This window comes from Acanthochromis polyacanthus, chromosome 12 (assembly GCF_021347895.1).
Source record: "Acanthochromis polyacanthus isolate Apoly-LR-REF ecotype Palm Island chromosome 12, KAUST_Apoly_ChrSc, whole genome shotgun sequence".
Taxonomy (NCBI): domain Eukaryota; kingdom Metazoa; phylum Chordata; class Actinopteri; family Pomacentridae; genus Acanthochromis; species Acanthochromis polyacanthus.
This window is the reverse complement of record NC_067124.1, coordinates 29,951,431-29,976,042: the sequence shown is the minus strand read 5'-3', so window position 1 is coordinate 29,976,042 and position 24,612 is coordinate 29,951,431. Positions and strand designations below refer to the sequence as shown.

The following is a 24,612-nucleotide window of genomic DNA, read 5'->3' as shown; positions in this document are numbered from 1 at the left end:
TTCTTATCACTCATATTATCCGTTGCTTTGATTTGTCATCAATTTTCCTCCTGCGGCCACATCCAGGTAGGTTGGCTACAGTCCTATGGATCTTAAATTTCTGAATAATATGTTCAGCTGCAGTCACAGGAACATCAAGCTAATTGGAGATGATCTTATAGCCTTTACCTTTAACATGCTTCTCTATAATTTTCTTTCTAATCTCCTGAGCAAACCCTCTCCTTCGCTTCCTCTTGTCCATGTTTAGTGTGGTACACGCTGTCACCAAACGGCACAGTGACTACTGGTAACCCTATAAATATGCCGACTGACTGATTATAAGTTTGTAGACACCTGTGATGCTAATTAGAGGACACACCTTGATTGAACATGTCCCAATGGTCACATTATTTTCAGTCTTTTCTAGGGGTACCATCACTTTTGTCTAGGCCTGTTTCATGAGTTTATAATAATAATAATAATAATAATAATAATGCTGTTGAACCACGGTTCAAAAGCAATGTCTGCTTTTCACTGATTAATTTTCATAGAATTATTTATTATTTTTGTCAGATTCAAGTTATTTCTGTTACCATTGTGGATTTTTCTTTTATTAACCGAGAGGTACCAACAATTTTGTCCACACACACACACACACACACACACACACACACACACACACACACACACACACACACACACACACACACACACACACACACACACACACATACACGTATATGTGTGTGTGTGGATGGATGTATAAAATGAGACAGATAATGATAAATAATATACAGAATGATATCTGTATTTTGATAAATTAGCAAATACATACTCTGTACACTGAAGACATTCAACATTTTTCTACACATATACAAGATGCCACAAACACACATCAATTATTTTGTTTTCTTTTGCCAATTGTCACCAACTGTACCTAGTTTAAAACACACACCACCAGTCAAAAGTTTGGACACACCTTCTCATTTAATGTTTTTTCTTTATTTTCATGACTAATTACATTGTAGATTCTCCCTGAAGACATCAGAACTATCAATGAACACATGGAATTATGTAGTAAACTCAAAGTGTGAGGTAAGTCAAAACATGTTTCATATTTTAGATTCTTCAAAATAGCCACCCTTTGCTTTGATTACTGCTTTTCACATTCAGTTAATCTATTAAATAAAAAGAGTATATTCGTCAAAATTGACAATAAAATGTGAAAACTAAATTTAAAATGTTATGGTTCGTTTTTGTAATGTTATTTATATTTTACTGGATTATAAAATTTGAGGAAAAAATCTGAAAAATACAAAGGAAAATTTGCCTAAATGTATAGATTAATTTACAGCAATAACTGAAAGTACAAAGGTCTGAGCATCAACAGTAGAAGTACTCATTGTACCGAATAATTTGCATTTACTTATGTGAAGTACTTTCATGTAAACTCTCATTTTGCCTCTGTTTAACAAAAGCATAGGAAAATGAGTGAATTCAGTTTTGCGTTTTGGTTTTGTTGTACCATCTCAAGACTTCCCGTGAACTCATCTTGTCATCCCTGTGGGAAATGCATGTAAAGGAATAAATTCAGTAGCAGAAAGATGAAACCTGGAGTGGCCTGACAGGATTTCTGATGTCGTCTTGCTGAGTAAAGAGCAGTCAGTGCCAAGCTCTTTATCAGAGGAGGTCTTGGCCTCGGCACTCCTCCTTCCGGGCCAGCTCTGGTTTGTTGCTCCTGTTTCTCCTCTCCTTGGTTCTGTAGCGAGTTCTCACTGACACTTGGTCGACCAGCTCCGGCTCCTCTTGCACTCGCACTGTGCTGCTGACTTCCTCATTGTCGTATAACCATTGCAGGTTGGCCGTGAGGTCGTTGAGAGGATGACTCCGTGCTGCCGCTTTCTGATGGGTCTCTGAGGGCGTGGATTCCTCCTGGGCATGAAACTGTTGGATGATAGACAACATTGTGTGGTATTGCTTCATGCTGGACTGGTCGCTCCTCAGGAAGGCCTTCAGTCTTCCCCCTCTCCTCATCCTGTTGACCAGCTGGTGGACCAGTGTCCCCTGATACAACCTGAACAACATCATGAGGACAACATGGAGATTTTCAGTCCAACAGGAGCCTTAAAATGCTTTTGTTCCTCCAGACTGACTATTTTTTGCAGCTCAGAAAATGTTCTGTCATTCTTTTCTCATTCCAAACCTTTGATGTTCCATCAACTTTAACCCTCTGAACACCTGCAGCAGTTTCTGTGTTTTTTTTTTTTTTTTTTTTTGCTCTTGTCTCATTTTTAATGTGGGCTCAACTGTTACTGCAGTAAAAAATCCTGCACATCGATGGAAACAGCACAACTATGGCAGAAGGACAGAGAACGCAGAAATGATTTCTGTGCAGTATGACGCAGTCAGAATAAGTGATGTAGTGAGTTAAATATCTATAGCATATGAAGCCTGTCTCTTTTCCAGCGTTGGTAACACCTGTGGACACTTGGAAAAATGGGCAAGTTGATGGCATGTTTTTACTTTCTGTAAAATAAATAATCAAAGAATTACTTATTTTTTGATTTGACATTCTGTGTCATACTGCACAAAAGGCATCTCTGAGTTTTACTGCCCTCAAGACTTTATATTGCAGTGAAAAATTAATCCACAGCGACTAAAAAAAAAACAAGACCTTGTGCAAACTGATGAGGCTGAATGAAAGAAATGTCAAATCCAGCAGCAATATTTTACTGTCTTGAACATGTGTGATAATTTCCCTGCAGATATTTCAACCAATATGGCTGCTCTCTTGAAGCGTCAACACGTATCCTGTTTTATTTCGGAAGTCAGTGAGCCCACATCTTTGTTCTCATTCTGAAACATGTTAAGGGTTTTATTTGTGTTTGGATGAAATGCAAAGTCTCACCGTGCAACATCCGGCTCAGGCAGAGGGAAGCCAAGCAGCTGATTCAGGTGGATGCTGTCCCTAAGGCAGACCTGCCACTGGTTGAATGCATGAGCCACATCCAGCTTTAGTTTACCGTGTGGATGTTGAACTTGCGTAGCTGCAACACAAATAGACACGTCTCCTTCGTAAGCTGCTTCATCAGCCTTACACTAGAAAAACCTGCAAATATTAAAACATATTAGAGCTGAGAAAAGTTCCCCTCTGCTTAAATAAAACTACCAAAATCTGTAGATTTCTGTTGTTTAAGAGCTTTTCTGGTATGGACATGGATGACGACCAAACTTTTGAATTTAATAGACAAAGTTTCTGAATTACTTGATTGTGCATTATACATTCATACTGGTGTTTTGGCTGATAATCCTGTTTAAGGATCTAGTAAGAGATGCCAGAGCTGTTGATGATGAACTGAAGTAATGTGGCCTGTCTGTATTAGAGTTTGTAACCTTCTCTGGCTCTCAGTACGTTCTCGTTGGTCATTCCCAGCAGCAGCGCCTTCAGCAGCTTCAGGTCTGGTGGAGGCTGAGCTCTCTGTAGCCAGTAGCAGGTGACGGCCACCGGGAGGCGCAGCTGAGGCGACAGAACCCTCAGTGTGGCCTCGGTCACCCCCAGGGCCTCCAGCAGGACCTGGAGACGTTCAGACAGCTTTGCCTAGGGCCACCATACAGCAGGAAGTAATGTGGAACAAAGTCAGTACATGAAAGGAAACTTCATTTACTGAGAGATGTTTGAAGGCAGAAACACTAATAGTAATGATGAATTCAATTTGGGTATAAGTGTCATCACCTTGTTCAGTGAGTTGAGTCTGAGACGCTGAACGACCTTGCTGCAGGTTGGTTTGACTGGAATGAACGTCAGCTTTAGCCCCTCTCGGTCCCTCTCCTCCACAGGCACTGACCTCTGTTCACCCAGCAGCAGCTCGTACATCACCTGGCGGAGCGGCCTGGAGGTCAGGTTAACACTGGGCAGGTCTTTGTGTCCCACAGTGATGCTGAGGCTCATCCTTTTCAGCAATAACACCTCCAGGACATCTGGGGTCAGTCGGGCCTGCATCAAAGGAAGTCGAGTCCAGTCCGGGACAAGACCCATCACCTCCAGGAGACCAGCAAACAAGTCCAGGGTATTACAGACTCTCTATAGCACTTTTTCTCCACTATATGTTGAATGTGATTGTTTTCAAATGATTCACATTCATTAACGTGCAGATTATTTTCAGTTACCAGTTGTGTTTTTTTTTCAATTAAAACTTAAACTTTTTGAGCCCCCAAACCTGCTGGTAGATTTGAAAAGGAATGTAATCTTTAAAAACTGCCAAAATTATATCTGAGAACTGATGGATTTTCAACGATCCAAAATAAGTTGTTCGAAAGGATCATGTGTGTCTTTCAGTTCCAAAATTAAACAAATCTTAAAATTTAGTCTTAAAAGTCTTAAAATTTAAACAAAATCACATTTTAAATTTTGCCAAAAATCCTTTTTTTTTTCTTGACCAGATTCTGTAAAAATCAAAAGAAAAAACCTGCATTTCTCAGCTCCACCACAAAGCCATGCATGACTCAGCTTTAGTGACATGACAGAAATTCTGAGACAAAAACATACTGGATTAATAAAATAAATGCAATATTGATCTAAAGCAGCATACAGAGGCACAAATTGTCAGGAAGATACTGTACATTGAGCGTGATGAAACTTCTTTCTGCAGTTAATGTGTCAAGCAGAGTTCAAAAGGTTGCAGAGGCTGCAAAAATGTAAATAGTTTAATATATATAATACGTGAAGACTCCATTTTATCCAGTGTTGGTAACACCTGTGGTAAAATTGTTGACACTCTCAACTCAATACACACGTGGACAAAATTGTTGGTACCCTTCAATTAATGAAAGAAAAACCCACAAAGGTCACAGAAATCATTTGAATCTGACAAAAGTAAGAATAAATAAAAATTTTATGAAAATTAATCAATGGAAATTAGACATTGCTTTTGAATCGTGGTTTAACAGAATTATTTCAAAAAATAAACTCATGAAATTAGCCCAGAAACTGTTTTAAGTCAAAAGGTTGAATATGAGAAATGAGCCCCAAATGGGTTTAAAGGTTTTCATTACCTCTTTGACTGCTGGGAACAATGGGGCCATCCTGTGGAGGAAGAACCCCGTCAGGGAACTGAAGGGCACCTGGTACTCCTCCATCCCCACAAACAGATTCTGCAGCAGCTCTGCCTTGCTGTTCTTGCTTAGTTCTCCCATCAGCTCCAATGCTGCCTCCAGGGCTTCCTGAGGCTGCTGGAAGCCCTTCAACCAGCACAGCAGCTTCTCCAAGTTACTCAACTTCTCCAAGTTACTCAGCGTCTCGTTGTCTGATGGGGCAAACTGAGTCCAGCTGATCGTCTGCAGATTCACGTAATCATTCCCACCAAGCACAGCAAAGGTGGGCAAGAGTTGGCGCTGAATCCCAAAGAAGATGCAGAAGCTGGAGGTGTAGTACCTCTTACAGGCGATGAAGCTCTGCAAGCCATTCAGCTTCACATTCTCCCACTGAAAGTAGCAGAAGGGCAGCAGCCCCGCTGGGAGGTCAAAGATGTAGAAATCGCTGTCGCCAGAAAGCACTGGGCAGTTCCACTCAGAGGCCAGGGCGGCTATCTCCTGGTCTGCCTCTCCGAAGCACTGGGCCACTAGAACCTCCAGTCGGGCCAGTGTCTGTTTGAACACAAGCTTGGCCAGCAGCGGTAGGATTTTTTCCTTTCCACCACCCACCGCTGCTTGATGGGCCTTCTCAATCAGGTCCTCAGCTCTCTTTGTCACGGTTTCAAGCTTCTTGTCTGTGAGATCTGATCCTCCATCCAAAACCACATATGGAGTAACCTCACAGGTTCTGAGTGCTACTATGAACCTTTCAATCAGGGCCTCAAAGGCAGCATACTCCCCGCCGTGATTCTGGTCCAGACCTGACCAACAAACCAGAGAAAACTCAATGAACAAACTCATACACCGTGTCCCAAAAGTTCATTTTCCCCAGATAAACAAAGCTCAATACTGAATATGCAAATGTAATCAATTTGTTCAATAACCAGTGTCTCCCCCTTTCACTTAGGTCATGGCTTTCAGTCTTTCAGGCATGGAATGTACAAGGTTCTTGAGTGTGGATGGTTCTATCTCCCCCCACTTTTCCATAGCCCTAGAGTTGAGCTGTTTCATGGGGGTCGGTGGTGGACTGGTGAAGATGCAACTGTTCAGGATTCCCCAACGGGTTTCAACTAGGTTGAGGTCAGGAAAGTTTGGTGGCCGTTCGTCTTTACGCAGAAAGCAAGGTAGATGCTCAGAACACAACTGTCATACAGGCGATGTGAGCAGGGGCACCATCTTGCATAAAAAATAATTTTTTATCCTTGACCTTTTTCATCAGATCCTTAGCTCTTGCAGTAAAGCCAGATGGCCATCCTGACTGAGGCAAGTCTTTGAAGGATCCTCCTTTGTTGTACCTTTGCCACTACTTCTGCACCCAGCGGATACTTCTGCCAAGATCTTGAGCTACCTGCTGATGTGTTTTTCCTGCATTTCAAAGATCAATGACCTGTACATGAATCTCAGACTCTGAAAGAGGAGCTTTCCACCTTTACTCTTGGCCATGGTAACAATACTTCCAAAATTTGGTTGTGAATGTAATGCATTATTAGGCTCCAGCACCCCCCGCGACCCTAATGAGGATGGATGGATGGATGGATGTAATGCATTATGGTCAAGGAAGAAATTTATACACTGGGACCTGACAGTTTGACCAGACAAACAACCGAACAGTTCCTGATTGACCAAGTACAGTCCATTTTGGTGATGAACAATCAAACATGTTGTCCAGTGGGGAGAACAGGCTTTTGGGACATGGTGTATCGCTGTCATTGACATGACTCATACCCTTTATCACTAAACTTATGCTGTTGTCATTGAGAGTCCATAATCAAAGCCAGGTCTGACCATCAGCGAGTTCACAAAGGTGCAATTCGTATGTTTTAACAGTTGAGTGAAGTCCTGAACTGAAATGGGTTAAACCAAATGGAAAAATTTGAAAATTACAGATTGCTACAACGCCACTGTGAAGTTGTGTCGATTTATTTTTCTAAATATCTTTAAAATCCATTTTACCGGTCAAAACTACAGTTACTGATATGTGTATTTTAATTTGGACTAGTCAGAATAATAGCTGCATTGATCAGACACTTATAATGCAGTTCTGACATCCTTTACCAGACAGTTCAACAATATGGTTAGTCATTTTAACATTTAACAGCTGAGTCTGATTGCCTATCTATCCATCCATCCATCCATCCATTCATCCATCTATTTTTTTCACTTGTCTGGGATTGGGTTGCAGAGGCAGTGGATGAAGCAGGTCATCCCAGGTATCCTTCCCCTTAACAACACTTTCCAGTTCATCCTGCTGGATCCCCAGGCATTTCCAGACCAGATGAGATGTAATCCCTCCAGCAGGTTCTGGGTCTACCCTCTGGTTTCCTTCAAAGGAAGTCTCCCAAGAGGCACCCAAATCCGAACCACCTCAACTGGCTCCTTTTGATGCGAAAAAGCAGTGGCTCTACTTTGAGTTCCCTCTGGATGTCGAAGCTTCTCACCCTATCTCTAAGGCTGAACCCAGCCACCCTACAGAGGAAGCTCATTTCAATTGTTTATACCTGCGATCTTGTTCTTTTGGTCATTGCCCTGACTTCATGACCATAGGTGATAGTTATGATGTAGATGGACTGGTAAATCAAGAGCTTCACCTTCTGTCTCGGCTCCTTCTTCACTATGACAATCCTGTACGACAACATTATTGCTGATGCCGCACCAAGCCGTCTGTCAATCTCATGCTCCATTTTCCCATCACTCATGAACACAATCCCGAGTTACTTAAACTACTTAGCTTGGGGAAGCAACTCCCTTCAACCTGGAGGGAGCGATTGACCAGTTTCCAGCGGAGAACTGTGACCTCGGCCAATAGTACCACAAGCAGAGACGCAATCCCGAGGCCCCCAACCCGGACTCCCTCCTCACCCCGTCTGCGCCTTGAGATCTTGTCCATGAACACCACAAACGGACAAAGGGCAGTCCTGGCGGAGTCCAACACCCACTAGAAACGTGTTTGACTTTGTGCCGAGAATGCGGACAAAGCTCTCATTTTGGTTACACAGATAAAGGGTGTATTTTTTGCTTTTTTTTTACACTTTCTTTTTTTAGATTTCCACGTTTATTTATTTCTGTGTGGCTCAGTGATGACAGACATGTATAGACTTTTTTTCCCTCACTCACTTTACTGGCATTCAGGTACAACAAATTACCAAATATTTTTTGTATTTTGCACTTTATTCAGTTGTAGCATTGATGTGTTTTCTGTTGATTTATTTCTGTATTTCTACATACTGTTTTACATTTATCTATATATGTGCTTCAACATTTTAAAGACATTTTTGTTTCTTTAGTTTTAGATTTCCACATTTCTTTATTTATTTCTGTTTATATGTTTATTTCTTCTAAATTTATTTATTCTTTTCTTTCTGTATTTTTTACACAGATTTACTTTTGTATTTACACTTATTTATTTATTACATGTATTTTTTTAATTCTGCAGTTCTAAATTTCTGTATTGATTTTTTTTTCCTGCATTTTTACATTTTTTCTTTCTTTTGTTATCGATTTCCACATATATTTTTTTTCCTATGTTTTGACATTTATTTAGGTCATAAAAAATGATCTCTAGTATGACTGTGACAATGAAAGGCTGCCTATAGGTCATATTTTGACGTATCAATGTCAGTGGACTGCAAACTGACAGTGATGAGACATGTATAGGCATTTTTCTGACTCATTTCACTGACATTCAAAGATAGAAAATGACCAAAAATGTTTGTATTTTGCATTTCTTTTATTTGTTTGTTTAATTTTAGCCTGGATTTGTTTTCTGTCCTGATTTATTTCTGCATTTCTACATTTTTTTTACATTTATCTATTTATGTACTTCGACATTTATTTATGTATTTCAGAATGATTTCATTGCTTTCTTTAATTTTAGATTTCCATGTTTATTTCTATTTCTATGTTTATTTGCTTTTTCTACATTTATTTATTCTTTTCTTTTTTTATTTCTACATGGATTAATTTTTGTATTTACACTTTACCAAACTGATCGCATAAACAAGTACAGTAAGCTCCCTGAGAGCTCAGAAGAAAGTGAGTCAGCACATAACATTCACCAGAGTTGGTAGAAACTCGAAATGAACATCTGTATTAATGATATACAGCTGTATATTTTCTAATCTGATCAGAATTTAAATGTTTAAAGTTGAACTCAGATGAATAAGTTTCTCTCCCTCTGACACATTGTAGAATTACCTGCATGCAGTGTCTCACCTGAGTTAAAGTACAGCAGGTAGAGCAGGTTGGATCCGTCCACCACCAGCCGGCTCATCCTGAACTCGACGTCCCGGAAGATCCTCTGGTGGTTGTCTAAGAAGGTATCCAGACCTTGAACTCCCATCTTTGTGTGAGTTTGCAGACTGAGCAGAGGCTCCTCCAGTGCTCTGTCTCCTTTTACTTAAGTTTCACTTTCCTGACATCACAGCATGGGGCTGGTTTTATATCTTTACAGGAGGGTGTTTTCATATTATCTGACTTGCAGACTGTCACGTACAGAGAGGAGAGCAGAAGTCCGGCAAGCGAACTGCTTCAGTTTCCTGTTACGCTGAAAAAAGGTTTAAAACATGTCTGATTGATTTACTTTTGCAATATCTGATCTTTTGAACTGTCCACTAAAGGAGATGTATTAACAGTTTGAAACATACTTAAGGACCAAATGCGAGCATGGTGATGAACAGATATCACCGTGAAACATCCGCTGTTGGTCACTGACAGTAATAATAGAATATGGAAACAGACCTGTCTCATTAAAATGCACAAATTTGCATTATTTTCAAGAACAGAAAAGTGAACATTGAATAAATCCACCTTCAGAACGGTTTCATTTTGATAACATGCTTCTGGATCAGAATAGGAGGAAAAGGTAATTAATGAATACAGAAATAAGGGACATATGTCTATAACATGCAATAAAATGAATCATTAAATTAAAATTACATATTAATTAACATAAAACAATTCTGAAAATCATTTAAGTTTCACAAAATCTCCCAAAATGTGTTATGCATGTGTGTGTGTATAAAATTCCTGAAAATTAATTAAATGTCTTAAAATAGCCCAAAGTTATTAATAGTAATAATATTAATAGAATTTCCAAACAATAATGAGATGTGCCATTATTATCTGTTGAACAAAATGGTCAAAAGATATTAATCAAAAGGAAAAAAAATTGCAAGAAAATAAATGAAATGTCAGAGCAATCTCTAAAAATAAGAAAGAAAAATGAAAGATAATTAATAAAAACTGAACATAAAGGTCTGAAAAATGTCCTAAAATGCAAAAAATAAAAAGTCAGAAAATCAATTAAATGTCACAATAATTGTAAAAATCAAGAGATATTTATAAAGTGTCCAAACCATACAAGAAAAATAATAAAACATTGAAATTGCATATCATATTTTTAATTGTTACCTTGTGCTATAAACTAGTACTGACAACGGACAAATTGGGGCCTAAAAGTACATGTTTGACACAGATAATATTCAAATGAAACTTATGTTCATGGCTGTAACTGTTGGAAAGAAAAGTGAAACGAAAAGGAGCTCTGAGCAGAAACAAGAAACGGCAGCAGTGAATACTTTATCTGCACAGTTTCAGCTGTAAACTCAGTTTAACTGAGAGCAGAAACCAGTTTATCTGACCAACAACAGGAGCTGAGATATTCACAGCTCATACAATATAAATATGAATCACCCAGTGTTTAAATCATTCACAGAGATCTTTATTGTGTCTGCAGCTAAAATGAACCAACGTAAACATACAGGTTGAACAAGTAAAGTCAGGAGATGATCACATGAATCAGATCTGGTTATTAAACTCTGACATATGGAGAAAGTTTATTATGATCAAGAAAAAAGACTATAAAAGAACAAAGTTTTTTTTGACAACATTAAGAGACTGGGCCTGGGATCTTTCTGCATGGAGTTTGCATGTTCTCCCTGTGCATGCGTGGGTTTTCTCCGGGTACTCCGGCTTCCTCCCACAGTCCAAAAATATGCTGAGGTTAATTGATTATTCTAAATTGCCCGTAGGAGTGAATGTGAGTGTGATTGTCTGTCTGTATATGTAGCCCTGTGACAGACTGGTGACCTGTCCAGGGTGTCCCCTGCCTTCGCCCGAGTCAGCTGGGATAGGCTCCAGCAGTCTGCTTATGAGGAGTGGACCAAAATACCTGTTGAGAGCTGCAGAAGTCTCATTGACAGTTACAGAAATTGTTTGATTGCAGTGATTGCCTCAAAAGGTTGTGCAACAAAATATTCAGATAAGGATACCATCATTTTTGTCCAAGCCTGTTTCATGAGTTTATTTTTTAAAATAATTCTGTTAAGCTGCGGTTCAAAAGCAATGTCTGATTTTCATTGGTTAATTTTCATAGAATTTTTATTTATTATTACTTTTGTCAGATTCAAATGATTTCTGTGACCATTGTGGGTTTTTCTTTCATTAACTGAGGGGTACCAACAATTTTGTCCACGTGTGTATAAAACTAATGTTACATTAGGTAGCATAAAACCAATACTAGGTTAGCAGATATTGAGGTAATGTTACAGTAACTGATGTAATGCTAACATTTATATTGCCAGTGGTAAAGCCAGCTAATAACTGTCTTTTTAATATTTGATGAAAGATATTTTATTAGTAAGAGCACTACAATTACTAATATATATAATGAAAAGACAGATAAATAGATAATGATAATATATGGAATGATAAAAACTAAATTAAATAAATTACCAAATAGATACAATACTGTACCCTGAAGACACAATATATTCTACATTTTTCTACATTTAATCAAGATGCCACTCATTTAACAAACACACATCAACTCTGTTTTTCTGCCAGTTGTCACCAACTGTACCTAGTTTAAAACACACACCACCAGTCAAAAGTTTGGACACACCTTCTCATTTAATGTTTTTTCTTTATTTTCATGACTAATTACATTGTAGATTCTCCCTGAAGACATCAGAACTATCAATGAACACATGGAATTATGTAGTAAACTCAAAGTGTGAGGTAAGTCAAAACATGTTTCATATTTTAGATTCTTCAAAATAGCCACCCTTTGCTTTGATTACTGCTTTTCACATTCAGTTAATCTATTAAATAAAAAGGGTCTATTTGTCAAAATTGTCCATAAAATGTGAAAACTAAATTTGAAATGTTATGGTTCATTTTTGTAATGTTATTTATATTTTACTGGATTATAAAATTTGAGAAACAAAATCTGAAAAAAAACAAATCAAAATTTGCCTAAATGTATAGATTAATTTTACAGCAATAACTGAAAGTACAAAGGTCTGAGCATCAACAGTAGAAGTACTCATTGTACCGAATAATTTGCATTTACTTATGTGAAGTACTTTCATGTAAACTCTCATTTTGCCTCTGTTTAACAAAAGCATAGGAAAATGAGTGAAATTCAGTTTTGCGTTTTGGTTTTGTTGTACCATCTCGAGACTTCCCGTGATCTCATCTTGTCATCCCTGTGGGAAATGCATGTAAAGGAGTAAATTCAGTAGCAGAAAGATGAAACCTGGAGTGGCCTGACAGGATTTCTGATGTCTTGCTGAGTAAAGAGCAGTCAGTGCCGAGCTGTTTATCAGAGGAGGTCTTGGCCTCGGCACTCATCCTCCTTCCGGACCAGCTCTGGTTTGTTGCTCCTGTTTCTCCTCTCCTTGGTTCTGTAGCGAGTTCTCACTGACACTTGGTCGACCAGCTCCGGCTCCTCTTGCACTCGCACTGTGCTGCTGACTTCCTCATTGTCCATGAGGTCATTGAGAGGATGCTGCCGTGCTGCTGCTCTCTGCCGGGTCTCTGAGGGTGTGGACTCCTCCTGGGCATGAAACTGTTGGATGATGGACAACATAGCGTGGTACTGCTTCAGGCTGAACCGGCCACTCCTCAGGAAGGCCTTCTGTCTTCCTCCTGTAGTCATCCTGGGAACCAGCTGGTGGACCAGTGTCCCCTGATACAACCTGAACAACATCATGAGGACAACATGGAGACTTTCAGTCCAGCAGGACTCTGAAAATGCTTTTGTTCCTCCAGACTATTTATTGCAGCTCAGAAAACTTTCTCTCATGTTTCCTTTCTCGGTCCAAACCTCTGATGTTCCGTTAACTTTGACTCTCTGAACTCCTGCAGCAGTTTCTGGGTTTTTGGTTTGTTTTTTTTTGCTTGTGTCTCATTTTTATTTAGTTTGGGCTCAGTTTTCACTGCAATATAGAGTCCTGCACCTCTGTGGAAACAGCACAACTATGGCTAGAAGGAGAGAGAACTCAGAAATGTCTTCTCTGCAGAATATTCTGTCTTTAGCATGTGGGGCCTCAGTCATTTTTGAGTTGGTAATACCTGTGGACACTTGGAAAAAAATGTTGAACAATGTCTTTTTTTTTTAACATTTCTGAGTTCTCCAGATTCCATGTTGATTTTATGTTACAGTGTAAAATGGAAAAAAAGCATTGAGACCATGTGCTGTGCAGAAACTGCTCAGAGACATAAAGAAATGTGAAAGCAAGCAGCATTATTTTATTATACTGAAAACACGTTATAATTAAGATATTTCAACCAACATGATGGTTCTCTAGAGGCGTCAACATGTATCTTGTTTCTTATTTAGGAAGCCACTGAGCCGACTTCTTTATTTGTGGCTGGATGGAAAATATAGAATGAGGCAAAGTCTCACCGTGCAACATCCGGCTCAGGCAAAGGGAAGCCAAGCAGCTGGTTCAGGTGGATGCTGTCCCTAAGGCAGACCTGCCACTGGTTGAAGGCATGAGCCACATCCAGGTCTGGTTTACCGTTTGGATGTTCAGCCTGCAAATCTTCAACACACAAACAGACACACACCTCCTTCATAACTGTATAACGCTGTCAACCACCTGGTGGCCGCTGCCCTATGAGACAAAACACAAACTTCAGGAAAAACAACGACATCAGCTTTACCCAAGAAAACTCAGCAAATATTTAAGCACATTAGAGCTGAGAAACGTTCCCCTCTGCTTAAATAAAACTACCAAATCTGTAGATTTCTGTTGTTGAAGGGCTTTTCTGGCATGGACATGGATGGCGACCAAACTTTTGAGTTTAAGAGACAAAGTTTCTGAATTATTTGATTGTACATTAAACATTCATACATGTGTATTGCTATGATAAATCTATGTGTATCTACAACTAAATAACTAAATTTAGTTAACAAAGCCAAACATAGCTAACAAAGTCAAATTTAGCTTTATTGCCAATTTTTTTTTAAATAGCCAAACTAATTCAGGATAGGCAGATTTAGTTAATACAACCAAACTTAGTTAATATAACTAAACTTAGCTAGTATAATCAAATTTAGCCAGTATAATGAAACTAACCCAATAGCCAAGCTTCACTAATGCAGCCCAACCTCGATAATACTACATTATTTTGCTAAAATAGCCAAAATTATTTGCTAGTATAACCAAACATAGCTTGTGTAATCAAGTTTAGCCAAAATAATAAAACTCAGCTAACAGCCAAGCATAGCTAATGCAGTCCACCCATGGTAATACAACAATATTTTGTAAAATAGACAAACTTAGTTTAATATTCATGTGTCAGGTTTCTGTCCCTGCTGGTGTTTTGACTGATACACACCGGATCAAAATCTTAATACCAGTTAAAAAGTTTCAAGAAATTGCATTTTTTCACTGTTGGATCTTAAGAAGCTTCTAAGTAGAGCTTAAAAGATGCAAAAAGAGGATGTAGGAGCCTGGAAAATAAATTGAGTGGACAATTTATGGAAAACTGCATTAAAACTCATGCTTTTGTCAGTTGTTCATCACATGAGAGGATCTAGTAAGAGATACTAGAGATGTTGATGATGAACTGAAGTAATGTGGCCTGTCTGTATTAGAGTTTGTAACCTTCTCTGGCTCTCAATACGTCCTCGTTGGTCATTCCCAGCAGCAGCACATTCAGCAGCTTCAGGTCTGGAGGAGGCTGAGCTCTCCGTAGCCAGTAGCAGGTGACGGCCACCGGGAGGCGCAGCTGAGGCGGCAGGTTATTCAGAGTGGCCTCGGTCACCCTCAGGGCCTCCAGCAGAACCTGGAGACGTTCAGACAGCTTCGCCTACGTAGGGCCACCGTACAGCAGAACATAATGTGGAACAAAGTCAGTACATTTACTCTACTGAGTAATGTTTGAAAGCAGAAACCCTAATAGTAATGATGAATTCAGTTTGGATACAAGTGCCATCACCTCGTTCAGTGAGTTGAGTCTGAGCTCCTGAGCAATCCTGCTGAAGGTTGGTTTTACTGGAATGAACGTCAGCTTTAGCCCCTCTCGGTCCCTCTCCTCCACAGGCACTGACCTCTGTTCACCCAGCAGCAGCTCGTACATCACCTGGCGGAGCGGCCTGGAGGTCAGGTTAACACTGGGCTGGTCTTTGTGTCCCATGATGATGCTGAGGCTCATCCTTTTCAGCAATAACACCTCCAGGACATCTGGGGTCAGTCGGGCCTGCCTCAGTTGTAGACGAATCCAGTCCGGGACCTGATGGATTGAACCCACCTCCTCCAGGAGAACAGCACACAACAAGTCCAGGGTATTACAGAGTCTCTATAGCACTTTTTCTCCACTGTACGCTGGGTGTAATTGTTTGTTTTCAAATTATTCACATTCATTTACACACAGATTAATTAAAAGTTTAACCCTTTGAGCCCCCAATGGTGAAGCTTCTTCCTACAGCTAACGTGTCAAGCGGAGTTAAAAGTTTGCAGAGGCTGTAAAAATGTAAATAGTTTTATATATGTGAAGACTCCATTTTATCCAGTGTTGGTAACACCTGTGGTAAATGTTGGAAATGTTGATTCCAGATTTTTCAATACTATAAATAATTCAGGTTTTGTATGAACTGTGCCTTTCTAACTCACGCTGGATGCAAGACATTTCTGAGTTATCTCTCTTTGTAGTTGTGCTGCTAGATGTACCGGACTTTATGTTGTAGTGAACAAATTATCCCAGAAACTGTTTTAACTTCAAAAGGTTAAACATGAGAAAAATGAGTCCCAAACAGATTTAAAGGCTTTCATTACCTCTTTGACTGCTGGGAACAATGGGACCATCCCACTGAGGAAGAACCCCTTCAAGGAGCTGGAGGGCAGCTGGTACTCCTCCATCCCCTCTGACAGGTTCTTCAGCAGCTCTGCCTTGCTGTTCTCACGCACTTCTCCCATCAGCTCCAGCACCGCCTCCAGGGCCTCCTGAGGCTGTTGGAAGCCCTTCAGCCAGCACAGCAGTCCCTCCAGGCGGTTGGGCGTCTTGCTGTATGATGGGGCGAACTGAGTCCAGCTGATCCTCTGCAGATTCACGTAATCATTCCCACCAAGCACAGCAAAGGTGGGCAGGAGTTTCTGCTGGATCTTGAAGACGTTGCAGAACCTGGAGATGTGGTACGTCTTACAGGAGATGAAGCTCTGCGAGCCGTCCTGCTTCACATTCTTCCATCGGAAGTAGCAGAAGGGCAGCAGCCCCGCTGGGAGGTCAAAGATGTAGAAATCGCTGTCACCAGAAAGCACTGGGCAGTTCCACTCAGAGGCCAGAGCGGCTATCTCCTGGTCAGCCTCTCCGAAGCACTGGGCCACTGGAACCTCCAGTCGGGCCAGTGTCTGTTTGAACACAAGCTTGGCCAGTGGCGGCAGGATATTCTTTGCCCCGCCGCTCACCGCTGCTTGATGGGCCTTCTTGATCTGGGACTCAATTCTCTTTGTCACGGTTTCAAGCTTCTTGTCTGTGAGATCTGATCCTCCATCCAAAACCACATATGGAGTAACCTCACAGGTTCTGAGTGCTGCTATGAACCTTTCAATCAGGGCCTCAAAGGCAGCATACTCCCCGCCGTGATTCTGGTCCAGACCTGACCAACAAACCAGAGAAAACTCAATGAACAAACTCATACACCGTGTCCCAAAAGTTCGTTCTCCCCAGATAAACAAAGCTCAATACTGAATATGCAAATGTAATCAATTTGTTCAATAACCAGTGTCTCCCCCTTTCACTTAGGTCATGGCTTTCAGTCTTTCAGGCATGGAATGTACAATGTTCTTGCGTGTGGATGGTTCTATCTTCCCCCACTCCTCCACAGCCCTCGAGTTGAGCTGTTGGTGGTGGACTGGTGAAGATGCAACTGTTCAGGATTCCCCAACTGGTTTCAACTAGGTTAAAGTCAGGGAAGTTTGGTGGACATTCCTCTTTACGCAGAAAGCAAGGTAGATGCTCAGAACACAACTGTCATACAGGCGATGTGAGCAGGGACACCATCTTGCATAAAAAATAATTTTTTACCCTTGACCTTTTTCATCAGATCCTTAGCTCTTGCAGTAAAGCCAGATGGCCATCCTGACCGAAGCAAGTCTTTGAAGGATCCTCCTTTGTTGTACCTTTGCCACTACTTCTGCACCCAGCGGATACTTCTGTAGCTCAAGACCTTCTTGAGCTACCTGCTGATGTGTTTTTCCTGCATTTCAAAGATCAATGACCTGTGCATGAATCTCAGACTCTGAAAGAGGAGCTTTCCACCTTTACTCTTGGCCACCAATATTACTGTAAGACTATTAAATAATGTTTCATCACCAAATTATAAAATTAAGGGTAAATGTTTGCTCAAATGGGGTTAATGTTACATTATGCAAATTATGAAGTAGTGTAACTGATATTCAGCCAGCAAAACATTTAGATTAGACTAATATAATAATGCAGCAAATGAAGCACCTGCTGTTGCCCTGTCAAGAAGAGCTTTAAGAATTGTAGTGGAATTATTTACCTTGACAGGATTTATATAAAATTTCAGTAGCTGGAATCAATAGAAGTTAAGGACCAAAATGCAAACAACACAACGGTGGTACTGAAGTTATATTTATGTACATTTATTACACTACACAGAGCTTGTCTCACAAGGAAAGTGTTCCATTGCAGGCAGAAACATACAGGTTGAATACTGTGTCGGCTGCCAAAACTGAACTGGCATATGTTTTATTGAAGTATGCAGATGCTGAAGCATGCACAGTGCCAAGCTGGACAGGTTTCCATACAATGCTTCAATGTAAATGCGACTTTGCAAAAGTCAGCATTGTATTATCTTCCAGTCATTGAGGCTTCACCGACAGAGATGTCAACTGTTAACACAATTCTGAAGAGAAGTGTTGCAGTTGCTGATCAGCTAGAACTGGACCAGGTAGTATTAGTTTTTGACCAAGCTATATATGCTAAAGCTCAACAAATCCGCTGGAAAAATGACGATTTCATGAAGCGGCTAGTGATTCGACTAGGCGAGTTTCATACATGCATGTCTTTCCTAGATATTCTAGGAAAAATGTTTGGTGATACAGGATTGCAAGATATACTCATTGAGTCAGAAGTTGTTGCCCCAGGATCCATCAATGGGGTGATCAGTGGTCATCAGTACAACCGCAGCATGAGGGCACACAAACTTATGTATGAGAGTCTGCAACGTATTTGTATGTGTATTAATCTATATTTTCATATTCAGAGACACTGTCATATTTGAATAAATTTTTTATACCATACTTGTGAATGACTCTGAACTTTTGTGCATTTATTTTTTGTCTTATTCCATTTTTGCTATTATTCCGATTTAGGAGGGCGTGGTAGCAATTCGGTTGATTTTCAGCCATTTATGGCCATGGTGTGCATTTTTTATTTCATATCTTTCATTACACAACAGGTTGTGATATTTTTATTATATGACACATAAGCTTTTAGCTAAATGTACTATATATTTCATTGTGCTGGGTGCAAATCACTTAAGTTGAAGCGTTTCCTTCAAGAAATTAGCTACATTTCTCACTCTGAATTCACCTATGTGTACACTAAGGCACCAATGCTTGTTTCAAATGTTTGGTAGATGTGTTTATGACATTTCATAAAGATTTTGTGTTGCCAGAATTAACATAGCACTTAAAACAAGCAAAAACAGCAGCACCAGGTTTTCGTTTTTTGAGTATTCTCATAAAGATACATTTCTGGCTGGTGACAAAGTTCAGACAAATATTCTGAGTAGAACTTTTAACCCAGAGTCTAGAAGGGTATTGTCTATGAAAAAATGCTTTGAACACGTAGATCCAGCGTAGTGGAGCGAAATTCACTTTCTAGGCACTTTTCCATGGTCCCAATACAGTTTAAATGCAGGTTGTGTAAGTTTCCCACCGTTTCCGTGTAAAGTCCTGCACGTCTTCGCACTGGACATCTGAGAGATGCATATAGCATCGTTTTGATCCTTTTTTAGTAACTTTTGAAGGTGGTTTCCTTGTCTTTCTTTTCTTTTCATCATCTTTGCTCGTATCTGTGGTAGATACAGTCGACGCCATGTTGTTTTGATCTGATACCACAGCAACAGAACTCGGCTCCTATTGGTCCACGTGACCAAAAACCGCTGCACGCACTGCAAATCCTAGTCTACCCGTGTAAATATCACTACACCACAGTAAAAAAAAGACTGACACAAAAACGCTAATTATTAAAAATGACTGGCAACGGTGAGTAGAAACTTTTTTTGGGTACTAATTAGCAATAGATATATCTTATAAAGCAGAGTTCATGTAGATCCACGTGAGTGGAACGAACCAACACAATCTCGTTCAGCCAATACAGCCTATGTTTTTGAGTTCTTCCTCGGCGACCCTAGACATCCAGGTCATAATGTTTTTGAGCAACACACCATACAATGATGTTTTTACAGTGAAGGTTCTACTATGGAACCAGTTTGACATGTTCAGGAATTCTTTGTGTGAAAACTCAAGAGATTTCAGGTATCAGAAGGTGGTTTTCAACTTTCTTTGTTAACTTTCTGCTTCAACTTTAATCTAAATTTACTTCACTAACCCAGCCCTCTGGACTTCCAGTAAGCTGTGTTCCTATTTGCTGTCCAGGTGGATGCTTGGTGTTATCAGGAACACCTGAGGTGCTCAGTGTCTTCCTGCTTTATTTCTCTGCAGTTAAACATTTCCTCTGCTTCTCTTCATTGAACCGGGTTTCGCTCCGTTGCTTTAGTTTGTTTTTTAGGTGTTGGCTTGCAGCTTCCAGCAGTATAATTGACTTTAATGTGTTTCTTGGTGTGTTTTAGGGCTTTGTACTGGATAGCTGTCTTGGTAAATGTGGTTCTTTAGCCACAGTTAGCACATGGTGCTACTGTGTGCAGTGATTAGTGGATTTGGTGCAGCTGAGTTGTGTCTTTATCTTGGCTGTCGTGAGTTTTTAGAGGTTTTTGGTCAGACACATTCTGTATTCTTGTTTGTGAACCAGCATTGGTTGTCCAGAAAGTAAGAGTTCCTGTCCTGATTCTCTGTTTAAAGAGGTTCTCTGGTAGGCTGTATGGCGTCATAATTGGGTCAAAAGTTGCGCGCGCGTAACACTCTCTCGCGCGAGTGGAAAAAAGTCTCCACGGGCGCAAAAAACACTCTGCGCGCACGAGGAGCCTCCTATGCGCGTGAAGACATTGCTACGCCTCCGTGTATGGTGCCATAATTATCCGTGGAGCTCTGATCTCCGCGCACGGGGAGAAGACTTTTGACCCTTTGTGGGTGGATACCAGTGCTCGCCACAACCTCCCTGTGATTGGCTGTCTGCGACAGCAAGAACTCACCTCCCACGTGGGAAACAGTGTTGCCAACTTAGCGACTTTCTTGCTAAATCTAGCGACTTTTCAAAGCTCCTAGCGACTTTTTTTTGTTAAAAGCGACTAGCGACAAATCTAGCGACTTTTTCTGCCGTTTTGGAGACTCTAATAGGAAAACTCGGTTCATTCTGCAGTTACTGTCCTCAACAAGCAGCAGGTGCTGCTGTGAGCTTCTCCCCCTCCCAAAGCACAGGCTGTCAGTCCAGTAACCCCGCAGCAGTCCCAGTGAGGGGAGGGGGAGACCCACATCACTCCGCGGCCAGACGATAGATGAATCGCGCATGCGCAGTCACTACAGATCCTATCCAGACTTACTGAGCCATATAAACGAAAATGTTTCTTCACTGTCATGCTAAAATAAACCACAGCATTTAGCCTCTAGTACAAAAACTATATGTTGATTGTTTTATACTCACTTTTTGGTCAATTCCACAACGTTATTCCTCTCTCCTACAACGTTGATTACAATTACATGCAAACTGGGACATATGCAAATTAGGCGATGACGTCATTTAGCGACTTTTAGGACAGCCAACAGCGACTTTCCTTACTGAGGAGTTGGCAACAGTGGTGGGAAATGAATGACACAGTCCACTGGAGCCCCTTCAATGCTGCTGTTCTGCTGTGCCCATAGACTGCAGCTCCGTCGAACACACACAGAACCGAGCCCGGATCTCCAACTGCCGGTGGGTGAGTGTCTCCACGTATTTCTGGCTCTAAACGGGAGGTCTCAGTGCTCCATTGCGGGGCTGTCAGCCTTTAGTACAGCGATTAGACGTTAGTTAGCTCCATTGCTAACGGCAGTTACCCAGGTGGACTGACCGGAATCGGCCCAGAAGCCCAGCGTGTCTACTCCAGTGACTCCAGTGACTCTTAAGCTCCCTGTCAGAATCACTGGAGTGCGGAGACATTGCCACGCGCGCGCACAGAGTGTTTTATGCGCCCGTGGAGACTTTTTTCCACTTGCGCGGGGTACGTGTTTCGCGTGCGCGAGAGAGTGTTACACGCGTGCGACTTTTGACCCAATTATGATGCCATAAGGCTGCAGGAGACTTTAGTGTTTAGGTTGTGCTAGTTTGGTTTTTGCACGGTTTCATTTGGACGACTATCTTGAGGCCCCTCCATGTGGTTTAGTGAGATTTTCTGTAACAGCTCTACAAAGCAACCTGCAGCAGAAGAGACTTTGAGAGTTTTTAGGAAGTTCTGGAAACCAGACTTTAGAGCAGCAGAAACATTTGTCAGCAGTTTGAGCAGGAGAAGGTGAGCTTCAGAGTAGAAATGAGAAGGAAACCTTCTTGACCCGTGTGGTGAGGTCCTGTACCAAGAGTTTGAGCAGGTTGTGAAGAGTCTGTAGTTCTTTGGTCTGAAAGCACCAGAAGAGTCGACTCATTAAAGGAGAAAACGGGAGATACTGTTGGTTCTTCTGTCGCTCTGCAGTTTCCTTAGACTGAATGTCAAGTTTCTGTTTGAAATGATTTACCGTCTGAGCCCAAGAAGACTTCAATAAACTCCCTCCATCCCCTGAATGCAACACATTTTATTACCATGTTAAATCCATTTTTTTTTAAATGTTTTTGAGTTTTAATCATAGTTTTAGCGTAGTTTTTTCTCTTGCTGCTCTTGCTGGTCATACTGCAACTCTTAGTTTGATACTAAATAAAAAATCAGAATCTGTGTGATGAGCAGGAGACAATTGAAGACTGCAATTATTTTTGGTGACACTTCAGTGCTTAAGATTGTTGCAGATTGTATTTTTCTTTGTCTGCTATTTGAAAAATCACTTAATTGTTGCAGTTCTGATCAGTTAGTAACATTTAGCTTTATCATAAATTACTGTACAGTATTTTTCTGTTCTAGTATTAATTTCTTAATATATTTAACACTTAACAAATACTTGAGTCGTCAATTCAACACTAATGCACTGTTTCATGTGCTCAGCTGTATATATAATTTGTTGCAAAAATTGTGGTTACGCAATATGTTGTGCATGTTTTGTGCAAAAATGCCTCAAGTTATTAATATTGGCATTTAATAATTATTTCACAGAGCACTGATATCCTGCCATTTCTGTTCAGTTGTATCGGGATGGTTACTGAAACTGACTTGATATGGCACACCTAGAATCCATCAGAATATTTTTGATGGATTCCCACCTAGAATATTTTTCACCAGCTGCCACTGAGTGAGGTTATTGAATTTTATTACAAATTTTAAAAAAAAGTCCTTCAATTTATGAACAAATATTTAATATCAAACCAAGAGTTGTAGTATGACCAGCAGGAGACAACTGATGGCTAGACAGTGTTTAATTTTTTCTACGTTGAATTTTATTACAATAAAAAAATCTTAAAATGATTAAAAATGTTTTTATATCAAACTAAGAGTTGTAGCATGACCAGTAGCAGCCAGCTGATGGCTGCAGTGATTTTGGTGACACTACAGTACATAAGAGTGAGGTTTTTGAATTTTATTATTAATAAAAAATAATAATAAAAAAATATAAAACAATTCTGAAAAATGTTTTTAAGTCAAACCAAGAGTTGTAGCATGACCAGCGGGAGACAACTGGTGGCTCCAGTGAATTTGGAGACACTACAGTACAAAAGAGTAAAGCTATTGAATTTTATTACTAATAAAAATTCCTTAAAATTCAGATTTTTCATTTAATATCAAACGAAGAGTTGTAGTATGACCAGTCGGAGCCAATCAATGGCTGCAGTAAATTTGGTGACACTACAGTGTATCAAAGTTGAGTAATTGAATATTTGTTTCGTGTCTCTCTTCGCTGTTGCAGCGGTTTTGCTATTTGCAGACGGTTCCTGTGCACTCGTTGCACAGCCGGCTGCTCATAGACACTAATGTTATTTCTGCAACTTGAAAGACAGCGATTTGTGATCAAACTGGCCTTGTAGCACATCGTCTAGCTTACAACGATTTGAACGAGCCCTCGTTTATGTTTTGACAACGTATATCTTTTGAGTTTCTGATGCCGGAAGTCGGAATCTGAATATCTTTCCAACTTTACCGAACTATATCTTTACCCTTTACCCTTTACCCTTTACCCAACTGCAGATTGTCACGTAACTCCGCCGTTCCTTGGCGGAGTAATTACCTGCATGCAGTGTCTCACCTGAGTTGTAGTACAACAGCTGGATCAGGTTGGATCCGTCCACCACCAGCCGGTTCATCCTGAACTCGACATCCCGGTAAACGCTCCGGTGGTCGTCTAAGAAGGTATCCAGACCTTCAACTCCCATCTTGGTGTGAGTTTACAGACTGAGCAGAGGCTCCTCCAGCGTCTCCCTTTCTTAAGTTTCGTTTTCATGACATCACAGCATGGGGCGGGTTTTATATCTTTACAGGAGGGTGTTTTCATGTTACTATTTATATGTTTGCGCACATAAAATTCTTGAAAATTAACTAAATGTCTTAAAATGGCCCAAAGTTATTAACAGTAATATTATTAATAGAATAAAAAAAAAATAAATGATGAGATGTGCCATTAATACCTGTTGAACAAGATGGCCAAAAGATATTAATCAAAAGCCAAAAAATTGCAAGAAAATGCATGAAATGTCAGAACAATCTCTAAAAATATGAAAGAATTATCAAAAGTTCATTAATAAAAACTGTGAACATAAATTAAATATCTGAAAAAATGTCCTGAAATGTCAAAAAAATAAAAGAAGTCAAAAAAGAATTAAATATGTCAAAATATTATTTTAAAGATCTATATATATTTTTAAATGTACAAACTATACAAGAAAAAATCTAAATTATAATATAATATAAAAATCTATATTAGATTAGATTATATTAGATTATCTTTTTAATTGTTA

At 40.1% G+C, this 24,612-nt stretch overlaps 2 protein-coding genes across 3 annotated transcripts; both read right to left on the bottom strand.

The window, feature by feature from the left end:
- Positions 1 to 615: 615 nt before the first annotated feature.
- LOC110960713 (protein asteroid homolog 1-like) lies at positions 616 to 24,479 on the bottom strand. Of its 2 annotated transcripts, XR_007945373.1 has the most exons (7): positions 23,904 to 24,479; positions 16,176 to 16,996; positions 15,340 to 15,654; positions 15,006 to 15,210; positions 13,799 to 13,937; positions 12,647 to 13,088; positions 616 to 1,590 (listed from the first exon to the last, which is right to left on the bottom strand). XR_007945373.1 is itself a non-coding variant. In XM_051956514.1 (6 exons), the coding sequence occupies exons 1-6, from the start codon at positions 24,028 to 24,030 to the stop codon at positions 12,713 to 12,715; spliced, it is 1,983 nt and encodes a 660-aa protein (XP_051812474.1). In that variant the 5' UTR covers positions 24,031 to 24,477; the 3' UTR covers positions 11,876 to 12,712. The 2 variants fall into 2 exon arrangements, 1 of the variants encoding a protein (XP_051812474.1); XM_051956514.1 differs by lacking the exon at positions 616 to 1,590 and having other exon boundaries at positions 11,876 to 13,088; positions 23,904 to 24,477.
- Positions 1,599 to 9,448, bottom strand: LOC127536389 (protein asteroid homolog 1-like). The gene is made up of 6 exons (XM_051956515.1): positions 9,322 to 9,448; positions 5,032 to 5,870; positions 3,713 to 4,018; positions 3,373 to 3,577; positions 2,888 to 3,026; positions 1,599 to 2,053 (listed from the first exon to the last, which is right to left on the bottom strand). Exons 1-6 carry the CDS (start codon positions 9,446 to 9,448, stop codon positions 1,660 to 1,662), a joined length of 2,010 nt encoding a protein of 669 aa, XP_051812475.1. The 3' UTR covers positions 1,599 to 1,659.
- Positions 24,480 to 24,612: the final 133 nt, after the last annotated feature.